Raw genomic sequence first — 15000 nt, forward strand, 5'->3', positions numbered from 1 at the left:
TCTTTTTTCTTTCTTTATTTTTTACATTCTGATTTACACCATGGACAAAGAACACACACACACACACACACACACACACACACACACACACACACACACACACACACACACACACACACTTCTTTCCTCTAAAATAAAGAACACAAGCTACTCATAAAAACGTAGAAAAGGAATAAACAAAGTACTCCCAAGGGTGCCCTTCGTGGTCAAACTCAGACCTAATTACCTTCCCCTAGTCCCACAGGGCAATCAGACGGGCGAGGGGCCTTTCACAACGCCGTCTCCAAAAAAGAAATGCAAGGATACAAATGCAGGAATTTTTTCGGACAGTAAAAAAAAAAAAATAATAATGAATGGGTCCCCCCCCCCCACACACACACACAAATATCTTTTGAATCTTGCCATGGCTTATTAGTCGTTAGAATTGTATGAATAATGAGAGAGAGAGAGAGAGAGAGAGAGAGAGAGAGAGAGAGAGAGAGAGAGAGAGAGAGAGAGAGAGAGAGAGAGAGGGGTTCAGCTTAACCCTTGGGAGCAAGGCGAGAAGGTTGAGGTTCCGAGGACTGTCACCAGATGTCAGGACCTCTCATGAGGAATATATTTATTTATCCTTATTTACGTCTCCCTCAAAACGGGCTCGTTTTCTTTAGACCACCTGTCGAACGCCTACGGAGAGTTACTGGCGCGCTGTAATTTATACGTATTATTAAGTGATTAATAAAGTACTTTAGTAGAGGTAAATATTTTTGGAGGCTGCAGAAACTGATGACGAGTGGGTTGATATGTGTTATATAATGATTTGCGTTAGTGATATTTTTCAAAATTAACTCGCTTAGAGGGAGCATTCAGAATCAAGGCCCTCGCTGCTAAAGGGTTAAGAACCTTATGCAACCTCTTCACGTATAATGATTTACAGGTAGTAGTACTGTAAAGGTCTATGCTATTAGAGTAATCTGACTGGGGAGGTTCAGTTTTTATGAGTCCTATGGGTGTTATACTGACCATCACTTTTGGTTTTCATTAGTGTCCATGAGTCTCATAAAAATAATTATCATGTATTCTAAAACTATTGATTCTGTAATACTGCAAGGTAAACTTGAGACAGGAAAATGACTAAGGATGAGTAAGGGGAAATTGTAAAATACCTACTAATATATAGATTATCATGTTACTGGTAAGTTTTGTTGGGCCTGCCTAATATTATGTTAGTCTGCTACATAAAGTTGAATACGTCTCACTTTTTACCTGCCACTGCTTTTTCTAAAGTGGAAGTGTACCGTAGTGTAGTGTTTGACTAATAATTTTATGTCGTGAAACATGGAAACATTTCTTACCTGTGGCAGTGACCGCTTGTTTGTGGGCGGAGATGTTCTTTTTCGCCGTGGACTACAGGGACTGCCACTTCTTCTGGCAGTCCTTGATGGTTCTGCCCCGGGGAAAGGCCTCTGTAAGGCGATCTACAATCGCCTTCCAGGCAGCCGCCTTCCCTCGGGTACTGCAGACGGTGAAGTCTCCTTTGATGAGCGCCTTGCGCTCTTGAAATAACTGGGCTAGGAGGAGCATTTCCTCCTGAGCCCAGTTATCTTTCCTCCTCCGCTCGCCGCACTCGGCGGAGAGAGGGGAAGGTGAAGCAGCAGCAGACGCGGCGGAAGTTGTTGAATTCTCTGCCATTTTGCTCACTAGTTTTAACGGGGCCTACATAAGCAATGCCATCATATTTACAAATTTCATCATTACCTTCTAAAACAATTTTATAACGGATGTAGTGTATTTTTATTAAACAGTTTTCATAATTTTTCGGTGTTATTTAGCCTAAATATTGATATAAAAGAACTGAGCTGACTGATAAGGTGCCTCGCCGTGGTTGGTAGCGATGAAATCTGAATCTTATGGTGAGAGCCACAACTTTTTCACCTAGTTATGGCGATACTTACGTCAAACACACAATATCTTTATAAGTATGGCCCCAGGAGAGTTGCTCGCTCGACGAGTGCTGGCGTTCCACTCAGTCCACTGCCTCTGGCAAAGGCCCGTGCTCCCTCTTATAGGAAGGGAGCAATCTTACACCACCACCTTACTTCCAGCACCACCACCACCGAAATATGAATCTATAAGGATTAGCCTACTTGTTTACCGTATATTTTTAAGTGAATATGGATGCATAATGAACGTTTTCTTAATAATGTTGTATGTGTTGAAGAGTATTACGGATTGTTTCACGAAATCATTTTATTAATAATTGTACTAACACACACACGAAAAAAAAATGTATTGCACTATATGAGCGTCATTTAAAGAGTTATAGCTTAGAAAATTGACTTTCATGAAGTTAAGTTCTGTTCACTGAATCACTGGCATGTTGTTCTGTTCGTTGTTGACAAGTATTCCAAAGATTATTTATCTTCAATAAAGTAATGTCCACTATTCTCGTCTTATGTACTATGTACTATGGACGTGAAAATAAATAAAAAAATATGAGAACCCGATTCACCTCTTTTGCCCTTTTGAAATAGTGAATGTGAGAGCCGTCAGCATCTGAGACGACGGGCCTAATTATGCAACAAAAACATGTATCATTTAACAAATAATAAGTATACTGAGCAAATAACACTATCAACAAACAGTAGACTATCACTGTTTCATGAAACAAATAACTGATACCTCAAGCAAATAACCATGTCAACATTATCAACAAACAGGATAGCCTATCACTTTCCACGATACATACAACATCATCAATAGCAGCAGTCTCCATCATGTTTCCCATACCAGTTACCAAGGGACGGGAGGGTGGCAGTGAGGCAGTCAGGTATATGTGTACAGGTAAAGGTGGGGTAATTGGTAGCATAAAATAATGATGCAGACCCAGATCAACTTGCCAACTTAGCCACTGATTACGTTGTTATATCATCAGTGAATGTTGAGAAGGCACTAAGCATTGATGAGGAGCTGCTTCCTGAGTTCATAAATATTTGCCAAATTGAAATGGAACAATATTGAAAAAAGAGTCGCCACTATGTCCGTGATAAGAAAGGGAATAAAAGTTGGCCATAAAGTCATGTATGATATATAATTCTTCTTCTTAGGAGTTATTGGACTACAAGACAGTTCTAGAAATGTGAACTTCAAAAACGTTATCGCCTATGAACTAGCACTCATCCCCACAGCTCTGTTTGATGACTCAATCAATCAATCAGTGGGGGCATACGCCGGGGGGCGAGTCTCCATGCAGTCCCCCTTCCAAACCCGAGTACCTCCCGGCAGGATCTATCGACTTGCTAAAACTACGAACTCCGTGGGCATCCCCTTGGCCTCTTCCACATTGGATTGTCTCTTACAGAGACAACCCGAGAAGCAGGATCAGCTTCCGGAAAACGTGCCACGTGTCCGTATAGCCGGAGTTGGCATAGACGAACTATGCAGGTAATATATGTCGAATCAGTCTCACGGTGTAGTCGCCGGTTTGACACAGTCATTCGAGCGATATCCCATGATTCTGCGTAGACACTTATTACCAAAGGCATTAATCCGCCTCTCCAAGTCTCCATGTTTCACAACCATAGAGTAAGACATGGAGCACAAGGGACTTGAAGATCAGGATCTTTGTCCTTCTGCACAGGTATCGACAACGCCATATACTCGTGTTGAGCGAGTCCATAACATCGTGGGCCAGACCAATCCGCCGTAAGACTTCTTGGCCAGACTCACCGTTGTTATGAACTACGTTACCAAGATACGTGAAACTTTCTGAGATCTCAACGTCCTCGCCACACGCATGAACAGACTGTACTGTGTCATCCATCAAGCCTCCAAACATCTGTACCTTGGTCTTGGCCCAGGAGACCTGAAGTCCTAAGTGCTTTGCCTCCTCGTGCAGTGCTCCGAGAGTCATCACCAAAACTTCCAGCGACTTCGCTAGGATTACTGCATCATCAACAAAAACAAGGTCAGTGACCCTGGTATTGCCAATGGATGCTCCGCAATGACTCTGGTCCACAACTCTGCAGTTGCGGCGCCAAGACACAACGATCCAATAATCAAATCATTCAATCTGCCCAGTACCCAGTCCATACAAGTGTTGGAAAGCGATGGGGCAAGGACAGCCCTGCTTCACTCCCGCATTCACGGGAAAGAAGCTGGGCAAGCCCCCCCACACACACTTCACAGCACTCTCTGTCCTAGAATACAGGCCAGTCAGCAAACCAATAGTCCTCGCAGGAATCCCAAGGAGTCGCAGAAGATCCTAGAGTGCCTCACCTTGCACTGAATCGAACGCCTTCATGAGATCGACATAGGCTGCAAGCGTCCCCTGTCGAAACTCACCTCGGCGCTCCACCAGTACGCGAAGCGCTAGGATACGATCAGTTGTTGACTTACCAGGCGTGAACCCAGACTGTTCAGGTCTCTGCAGCTTCATCAGCAATAGGTGGGCAAGCACCTTGCCTGGCACACTGAGCAGTGTAATACCACGGTGGATGTTGCAGTCCTGGCGGCCCCCTTTCCCTTTCCAGATATGGACTACCAACCCCCTCTTCCAGTCAGGAGGAATGGTACCGGACTGCCATAGGGCAGTCAAGACCGCATGCAACCCGTGGATCATGGCCTCACCTCCAGCTTTGGGCAGCTCTGCGCTGATGTTTCAGGCGCCAGGTGCCTTCCCACCCCTCAACTTAGCCACAGCCTCTCTGACCGCAACCAAAGAGGGTGGGCTTTCGTCAATGGGTGGGTAAACATCCGCCACCTGCAACCCAGCAACTGGACGCTGCCCACGTGGAGGGTCTGCCATGTACAGCTACTCAAGGTACTCAGCCTAACGAGCCCTTTCCCCATCCATGTCCGACACGAGGCAGCCGTCAGCTGTTCGGATAGCGCTCACCTGAGAGGAAGACTTGGAGCGGAGCTTCTTCAGGGCTCGGTAAGCAGGTCGGAGGTCATTCGCATTTAAATGGCCCTCGACCTCCTCGGCGAGACCCCTGGCATACCTCTCCTTGTCAGTCCTCAGGAGTGCTCTAGTCCTACGTGACAGAGCCCTGTATTGGTCCCGGTTCCCAGCAAGTATGGCAGCGCGATTCCCCTCGATATACTCTAGAGCACTGATTCTCAACCAGGGGTAAATTTACCCCTTGGGGGTAAAAAATTAAATGGTATGGGGTAAATAACTGCAATAATTGTGTATGAATGAATATAATTTTTTTTGTGATATGAATGCCCTGTATAATTTCTCTATCAAAGTATAATATATTTTGTGCAAAAGGTAAATAATAGATATGTTTTCCTATCTTCTAATTTTCAGTGCCCTTATGATGGCAATGATTTTTCTGTAAGGGCGTAAACGATGAAATAGATCAGGTAGAGGGGGTAAATTATGGAGGAAGGTTGAGAATCCCTGCTCTAGAGTCTAGCGTCACCACCGAGGCAAAGCCACCCCTATATCTCGGGCGCTCTCCAGTGCACTCCTCGGCAGCTTGCAGAGTCTTGCGTTTGAAGGTATCCCACCGTTCTACAGGGTCCTCCAGGGTGCCGAGCACTTCAAAGCGATTTGAGACTGTCACTGCATACTACTGTGCACACGCCAGGTTCTCCAATCTCTCGAGATGGAACACAGTAGAGTTGCATTTCGAGATTCTTCTTGTCCTGACATGAAGCTTGAGTGTTGCAACAACAAGCCTATGGTAAGTTGCAAATAACTCAGCACTCCGGGAAACCCTGCAGTTCTGAAGGATCCTCGAACGCATCATCGAGTCTGCTTACGGCCGTGGGTGAAGGAGGACGTGTCTCGCTCCCGTCCCGTGTGCGTCGCTGCTGCCGTCCTCGTGCCGTCTGGAGTTTTTTTTTCTTTTCTTTTTTACAGCAGAGGAGACAGTGCAAGAGCGTAAAAAAAAGAGAACAATAATGAAATAAAAAAGTCCGTTACTCACTGCTCCTGAATAGAGTGGCCAAAAAGATAAATCAGTTTCGGGAGGAGAGGTGTCCTGAAACCCACCTCTTGGAAGACTTGAAGTCGTAGGCAGGAGGAAATACAGATGAGGGAAGATCGTTCCAGAGTTTACCAGCGTGAGGGATGAAAGAGTGAAGATGCTGGTTAATTCTTGCATAAGGGGTTTGGACAGTATAGGGATGAGCTTGATCAGAAAGTCGTGTGAGGCGAGGCCGCAGGAGGGGGGAAGGCATGCAGTTAGCAAATTTAGAAGAGCAGTCAGCGTGAGAATATCGATAAAAGATAGAAAGAGAGGCAACATCGCAACGGAATTTAAGAGGTAAAAGACTATCCATAAGAAGATGAAAGCTGATGAGACGAAGAGCCTAAGGGCCGCTTTCACAGTCGTCTGATACGCACCCTAACCAAAGGCCCTACCATCCTGGTAACAGGCATTACCATCGCTTCGATCTGCTTTCACAGTCGCTGTTTTCGTGGTATCGGCGACTACCAGCGTGGAGACGATCATGACAAAACGAAGGCGCGTGATTCGGCAGTGTTGGTATGCCGGAGCGGCGGGAAATGTCAACATTACATCAGCTGAGCGGAGGATTATGAAGGAGTAATATGAAAAATAAACGTACAAAAAGTAAACGTGAAGAATAAATATAAAGAGTAATTGTGAAGAATATATATGATGAAAGAATGATGAAAGAATGCTCAAATCTGCTGATAGCCTAATATTTCCTAGGCGGAAAAGGTGAAATAATGGTGAGAAGTATTAATTAAAGTTTTCTTATATTAGCAAATGTCAGCAAGACACTTTTCACCTATATCAGTTACATTTATTTATTATTGACACTTATTTATCAGACTTCACATTTATTATTTACTTAATAGGGCTGATTTTGTTATATATATATATATATATATATATATATATATATATATATATATATATATATATATATATATATATATATATATATATATATATATATATATATGCCCTATGCATACGTATTAGGCTAACTAGAATAATACGAGTTTGACAAAGAAGGCATAACAGGTGAATAATGGTGACAAGTATTAAAGTCCTCCCTTCTCCTTTATTGTGTATTTTGCAACAATAAACCATCAATCAATCAAATTGAAATTATCAGCTGGACGTTTACTGGTCAGCACATGAAGTGAGTTCATGTCATTCAAATTCTTCTATTTTTTTTTCTTATACTACCTTTGAAGCCGTGCAACGCGTTGTTGTATTGTTTAATATTTTTTTTTCACATCTATTTAAATAAATAATATAACCATTTGAGAGCAAGAATTTGTATTATTTACTAATTAATGTCATTGGTAAGCTCCATTGGGGAGCCCCCGCGGCTACCAGAGCTCCGTTACCAGAGGTTCAAATCTTTGGTACTGATGCAAACAAACAACGCCGGGAAAGACGACTGTGAAATCGGATTTCTTGTTGGTAGCGGATCAACACAAACAAACGTGACTGTGAAAGCGGCCCTTAGACTCCACTCTGTCCAGAAGAGCTGTGTGAGTGGATCCCACCCACACGTGAGATGCATACTCCATACGAGAGCCGACAAGGCCCCTGTATATGGATAGCAACTGTGCGGGGGAAAAGAACTGACGGGGACGATACAGAACGCCCAACCTCAAGGAAGATATTTTAGTGAGAGAGGAGATGTGAAGTTTCCACTTAAGATTTTGAGTTAATGATAGACATTTAGTGTTGAAGAAGGTGATAGCTGAGTATTGTCGAAGAATTGGGGATAGGTGTTTGGAAGATTGTGTCGAGTTGATAGGTGGAGAAATAGAGTTTTTGAGGTATTGAAGGATACAAGGTTCCTTCTACCCCAATCGGAAATGATAGCAAGGTTTGAGGCAAAAATTTCTGCAGCCTCCAGTCTGGAGTCATGTACTACCTGTTGTGATGGTCTTTTATTGAAAGAAGTTGAATAATGCAGAGTGGAGTCGTCGGCGTATGAGTGGATAGGACAGTTTGTTATGGAAAGAAGATCATTGATGAATAACAGGAAGAGAGTGGGTGATAGGACAGAGCCCTGTGGAACACCACTGTTGATAGGTTTAGGGGAAGAACAGTGACCGTCTACCACCGCAGAGATAGAACGGCCGGAAAGGAAACCGGAGATAAAGGAACAGAGAGAAGAATAGAATCAGAAAGAGGGCAGTTTAGAAAGCAATCGCCTGTGCCAGACTCTATCGAAAGCTTTAGATATGTCTAGCACAACTGAGAAAGTTTCACCGAAACGGCTAGGTCAGTTAAGAAAACAAGATCGCCAGTAGAACGCCCCTTGCGGAACCTATACTGGTAATCAGATAGAAGGTCAATAGTGGAAAAATGCTTTTGAATCTTAATTAAGGATTGATTCAAAAGCTTTAGATAGACAGGAAAGTAAAGATATAGGGCGGTAATCTGAGAGATTGGAACGGTTAAAATTCTTAGGCACAGGTTGTATGAAGGCGTACTTCCAGCAGGAAGGAAAGGTAGATGTTGATTGGCAGAGACGAAAGAGTTTGACCAGGCAGGGTGTCAGCACGGAAGCACATTTTTTTAATAACAATAGGAGGCACTCCATCAGGTCCATAAGCCTTCTGAGAGTTGAGGCTAAAGAGGGCATAGAAAACATCGTTCTTAAGAATCTTAATAACAGGCAAATGGGGAATGTATAGGAGAATATGTTCAGAATCGTCGTGAGTGGAGTTTTGCAGCGAGTTTAAGAAGAGTTCAGCCTTAGAGATAGATGAGACGGCGGTGCTGCCGTCAGGGTTATTAAGGAGAGGAGGAAAGATGAAGAAGTGAAATTGGAGATGTTTTGGCTAGGTGCCAGAAGTCCAGGATGAATTAGAAAAGCAAGGTTTTGACATTTTCTATTCATGAAAGAGGTTTTGGTAACTCGAAGAACAGATTTGGCACGGTTCGGGCAGATTATAAAGATCATGGTTAGCAGGAGTGCGAAGGCCTTGGTACCGTTTGTGAGCTGCCTCTCTATCTTTGATAGCACGAGAACAAGCGTGATTAAACCAAGGCTTTTTAGCATGAGGAGTAGAGAAAGTACGTGGAATGTATGCCTCCATTCCAGAGACAATCACCTCTGTGATGCGCTGGGCACACACAGGGGGGTCTCTCTCCTGGAAGCAGTAATTATTCCACGGTAAATCGGAAAAGTACATTCACAGGTCGTCCCAACGAAATTAAGCAAAATGCCAGAAGCATCGCCTCTTCGGTGGGTCCATAGGGTGCACAGGAGCGATAGGACAGGATACAGAAATAAGGTGGTGATCGGAGGAGCCCGACGGAGAGAACAGTTTGACGGAGTGAGCAGAAGGGTTAGAGGTAAGGAAGATGTCTAATATGTCTGGCCTGTCTCCAAGACGGTCGGAAATACGTGTAGGGTGCTGAACCAACTGCTCTAGATTGTTGAGGAAAGCAAAGTTGTAGGCTTGTTTACTAGGCTGGTCAGTGAAATAGGATGAAAGCCAAAGCTGGTGGTGAACATTGTTATCTCCTAGAATGGAGATTTGATCGAAGGGAGAATGGGTCAAGATGTGCTCCACTTTAGAGTTCAAGTAGTCAAATAATTTTACATAGTTAGTAGAGTTAGGTGAGAGATAAACAGACAGATGTATTTAGTCAGAGAGTGATAATGAAGTCTTAGCCAGATGGTGGAAAATTCTGAAGAGTCAAGGTTATGAGCATGAGAGCAAGTGATGTCATTGCGCACGTAGGCGTAACATCCACCTGGATTGAAATTTAGAATAGAGATAGTAGAAGGGAACAGAGTAGAGATTGCTGTCAGTAACCTCAGAAACCTGCGTTTCGGTGAGGAAGAAAAGGTGAAGTTAAGAGGAGGAGTGATGGTGTTCCACAGAATCAAAATTAGAGCGAAGACCGCGAATGTTGCAGAAATTGAGAAGAAAGAGGTTCGAGGAGTTATCAAGACAGAAGGGGAGTCCTTTCTGGGGGAATATGTGCCACCCCCAAGGCGGAGACTCCGAGGCATAGCGTAAATGTGCCAATTTGAATTTTAAATTTTGGGAAAAGGTGTGTATGTTGTGTGAACGTAGTGTGGTGTGGAAAGAGAGAGGATCTGTCTTTAGAGAGTATGCTGAACTACTCTCTGGTGTTGATGATACTATAGGGAAACGGAAAGTGAGGACATGGGAAGGGTCTTTGGAGGGCTTCAGCACCTTCCTCGCTTCCCATATATACCTCAATGGGAGTGGCTTACGCTCATTTCGGTTGGTGTCTTCCTACCTACTGTCCTGCCTGTCTTGTCTCAGTCTTTCTACCAGTTATACAAATATCATAATTTTTTTACCAGAATCAATGCTTCGGCCTCCTCATCATAGTGTCTATAGCGAGTAGAGCTACACTATAAACAGGCGAGTTTCCTACAGGTTCGTGCCTGGTCGAGGTTAGCAAGGAAGGCATAGGAGGTGAGAAACTGAGGAAAATGAATGAAGCGAAGGCACGGAGGATGTCAGGGATGATAATAAAAGGAGGCAATAGAGTAGTAAATAAATATGACGTAGGGCGAAGTCTGTGGAAAGAAGTAGCTCTACCATATTGCCTCTATGTACCAGAAATAACGCACTACAGAGAAGGGGACATTACACAGCTGGAAAAGGTTCAGAACACGGTAGGCAGGTGGGGATTAGGAGCTCCTAGGAGCGCATCAGTAAAGGCGATCAGGGGGGATATGGGATGGAGCCCGTTTAAGGGAAGAATTATAAAAGGTAAGTTGGGTTTCTTAAATAAAATTGAAAAGAGTACCGAGGAAAGATGGACACATAAAATAACGCAAGGAAATGGAAATAAGTCCACCTGGGGGAAAGAGTTAGAGAGTTGGAAAATGAGAGAACACCTGAGAGAGGACTGGAATGATATAGGGATCAGGGTTGTGAAGAAGAAAGTAGGTGGTCACAGAGCAGCCTCCCGAAACGGGCTGCTCCAACAGGGTTTAAGTGGATGCCATCAGGAAGGAACAAGTCTGAATCGTAGTAAAATTGTTCCACAAGTTAGCGAACTGGACGTTTTCTTGTGAGCAAAGGGAATGAAGTCTGTTGTTTGTGCTGAATGATTTACTGTAAAGCTAGATTCGGCACCGACCTCGGGAGGATTCCCGAGATTATGATGTTACTGACACCCGTTTTATGTTTATACTGCTTGATCATGCGGCGGTATATCTCAAGCAGTTCCTCAGAACGAGTTGTCTTTACGTCATTCGTCCCCGCGTGAATGACAAAGAGGGTGTTTCGGTCGGCATTTCTCGTGACATCATCGCACGCTGCGGTGATGTCGTTCAGTCTGGCACCTGGATAGCAGTAACGTTATCTGTGGCCGTTTGATGAACGACCACAGAACTCGACCAGCTGGCCACGCACCATGGAGTCTCCAACTAGGCGAGTCTCAAACTCATCCTCCATGGTGTCTGCCAGCACCTGGAACCTATTGAAGGTAGTGGGGGTCAGTAAATTTTTGGTTGCCTGCTTCGGTTTGGCTCCATTCCTTACAGGTTGGAACCCGACATCCTGTGATGCAAGAAGAGAAGCGTTAAGTGGGGCAGGCTGGAAGGTGTCCTGTGAGGAAGGCTGGGGGTTAGCCTGTGAAGCAGGCTGGGAGTCAACCTGTGAGGCTGGAAAGGGCACAGTCTCGGTGGAGGGCCTCTCCACCATCGATGATGGAGTCACTGCCACATTATTTGAAACAAATTCATGAAGGGCTTCGAATTTCTTTTTAAGATCATTATATTTGACTTTCCATTCAGTCACAGCCTTCTGAAGTTGTAATCTTTGAACTCAGAGGCGTCAAGTTTTACTCAGCTGGAAGAACTGAGCTGCAAATCGTCCGGGACGCATTTTCCCGAACTGTATACTATTTCGTCAAGGGAGGTTTCAGCAGCCAATCACAGCGCGCCTAGTCATCCATGACGTCACGACGTCATGACGTCACGAGTCACCACAGCCAATCGTGATTACGATAGATGAATTGATGAAAGGAGTCAAATTCTTGCATTTAGGAGCAAAAATACATTTTCATAGTTGACATCTAATGAAATAATTACATTCTGATATATAAAGCTGGTTAAATAAACCAACTGAAATGCTTTTTACTCATCAATCTAACAGTAAATTACTTTTGTCTACCCTATCAAATCTATATTTTCTATGAAGGGGAATATACGCTGAATGGAAAACTATAACATAACATGTATTTTTTTTTTGGGGGGGGGGAGGAATAGTATATAAACACGTATGATATATATCATCGCTGGAACCAACCAAAACTGACACGTAATTGCGATTTGCTCCATAGACGGCTGATTTTATAGAATAATTGCATAAAGTGGGATGAGGAATAAAAAAAAATACAAGCACTCACTTCAGCTTTATTATATAATAAGTGTCCAGTAGGGAAAAAGAAGTATGCTGAGTGTTAGTGATGATATATCCTTTGTGATTGTTAATAATATTAACTAATCCCATTAATTGAATTACATCACATTAAATGCATGTTTACACCCACATTCTCAAAAATTACTTAGTCATATATATATATATATATATATATATATATATATATATATATATATATATATATATATATATATATATATATATATATATATATATATACACACACACACATACACACTCTCAATACATTATTACATTCATCAGAGAGAGAGAGAGAGAGAGAGAGAGAGAGAGAGAGAGAGAGAGAGAGAGAGAGAGAGAGAGAGAGAGGCGCAAGTGTATGAGGTAGATGAGTAGGAAACATTGGTGAAAGAGGAAAATAAGGATGAGAAGGAAGAGAAAACCGTTTGATGAAAGAGGGAGAGGAACTGTTGAAAACATTAATGCGAGAGAGAGAGAGAGAGAGAGAGAGAGAGAGAGAGAGAGAGAGAGAGAGAGAGAGAGAGAGAGAGAACAATCATAATAATAATAATAATAATAATAATAATAATAATAATAATAATAACGTTTAATGATAAATAAATAGATTAATAAATTATAAAGATGACTTATCTTCATGCATTTTACTTTTATGATTTGTATTAGCTTTACTTTTGACACAAATGTGATAGTTACAATTATTTTTGTACCTAAATATTGGCATATTAGTTATTGCATAGAATGTACTATTCCCAAGTATTATATAAAAGAATTATCACTTTTGAAATAAAGTTCTTCTTCTCATTATTATTATTATTATTATTATTATTATTATTATTATTATTATTATTATTATTATTATTATTATTATTATTATTATTATTATTATTATTTTCAGCTGAACCTTAGCTAGCCATGGCTCTTTGCATTAGGTTGGTTACATGTTATGTTGTGGGAAAGATTACGAGGTCTCTTTTTGGCTGTAGTTGGAAGAGCAGTATTTGTTCTTGTGCGTCCTTTGCCAACAGTAGCAGATCCCCTGGGTGTACCAACTTTTCTCCTTGCCACTGAAGTTGGTTGGCAATGGATTTTGCTGCGCTTGCAGGATATAGATGAAGATGCTGCAAACATATGCATGCAGCTGTTTAGCTGGTTTGCCGTTTTCAAGGTTTTGAGCTTTGTGGCCATAGCAGTTATTGCAGAGGAAGACACTCCATCGGAAAAGCGCTCAAAGGCTTCATTCAGCAGTTGTAGAACTTCCTGTTTTTTATTTGTAGTGCATGAAAAGCTAGGTGAATTGACAACGAAGTCCTCCAGTGAGTTTTCACTTGCGGGTTCCCTTGAATCAGCCACACCTGCCTCACTTGCAGTGTTCAACGGAACTGGTGAGGATGAATTATCATTAACGAGAGAATCGTCCTGGAGTTCAACGAAAAAATCTAGTGGAGGTACATCTTTGTCCCCCAGAGCAATACTTGCGATGAACTGGCGATTAGTAGGAGTGCTGTGGAACACTTGTGGTAATTTTAGTGCATGCATTTCAGAGCATGCTACCTGATGCTTGCACACGGCACCTGTTTGACCGTAGGGGCAGTCACACAAACCCAGCTGCAGGTCCACTACATACTGTGTGTCCCCCTTGTCACTTGTAACGGTAAAGGTGGTGCCATCAACTTTCTCAACATTCTCGGGCCGAACCGAGGTAGTCATGATAGGCTTGGCTCTGCGCCTCTTCAAAGCAACATCGAGTAGACGTTGCCTCATGTAGTTCTCGAATATCTCATTCATATACACCACCAGTTGAGTTGTGTTGTAGGCCTTGCACCTGAAATACCAATGCTACAAAAATATTAGACGTTCCATAGATGGAGAGAATACCCTCAGTGCGGATATAATAATAAAGTGTGCAAAACTTATTACCACTATATACGTAAAGCACATTACGTGAATAAACTACAGTGTAAAAACATTATATGAGGATCCTATTAAAGCACTCCTTATATTGTTTTAATTTGTCGCAATGTTTATAATTTGCGAAATGTTCTGCTTCTTACCGATTCAGAATAACATCCTTGACAATGCAAATTGTAGATTCTGCAAAGTTATTCGTGTTATGACCTCTCAGGAAGAAACCCTTGCGTGCCCAGATGCTCCACTCGTGTCTCCGCTCGAACAGCTTGCTGAGGTAGCTGCATAAAAACAACAACTATATTAATTTTTTTATACATATAGTTTTATTCACAAGGAAAAGAAAGAAAGCAAGAAAGAAAGGCCCACTAAACGCTGGATCCACGAGGAGAAAAATGTTCAAAGAAGAATCATGTAATGATTGTCATTGTGCCTGGAAGGTATCCAAGTCGTAGACAGATAAATGAAGGCTGTTCTTCAGTTTATCGGTAGGAAGTAAGAAAGAATGGAGGTACTGATTTACTTTTGCATATATGGGCTTAGGACAGTATAAGGATGAAACTGAGTAGAAAGACGAATGGGCAGAGGGCCACATTGTTAAACCAGCCCTTCCTTTCCCATGCCCCTTTGTCGATTTTTATACCATGGGTGAAGGGACTAGTCATGGGAAGGGCCTGATTAAAAATTTGGCCCTGAGGCCATGTAAAGAGGGGAGGCATGCAGTTATCAAGACAGACGAT

General features: G+C 42.6%; 1 protein-coding gene across 1 annotated transcript in view; it reads right to left on the bottom strand.

Annotated features, from left to right (window-relative positions):
- LOC126986935 (uncharacterized) overlaps positions 1-15000 on the bottom strand; it is an 18773-nt gene that overhangs the window by 1647 nt on the left and 2126 nt on the right. Inside the window, exons 3-4 of the mRNA XM_050843457.1 lie at positions 14407-14541; positions 13957-14177 (exon numbers count right to left, since the gene is read on the bottom strand). Of these exons, the coding sequence (XP_050699414.1) occupies positions 13957-14177; positions 14407-14541 (356 nt within the window). The remainder of the gene's footprint in view (positions 1-13956; positions 14178-14406; positions 14542-15000) is intronic.

This window comes from Eriocheir sinensis, chromosome 6 (genome assembly GCF_024679095.1).
Source record: "Eriocheir sinensis breed Jianghai 21 chromosome 6, ASM2467909v1, whole genome shotgun sequence".
In the NCBI taxonomy this organism is placed as follows: domain Eukaryota; kingdom Metazoa; phylum Arthropoda; class Malacostraca; order Decapoda; family Varunidae; genus Eriocheir; species Eriocheir sinensis.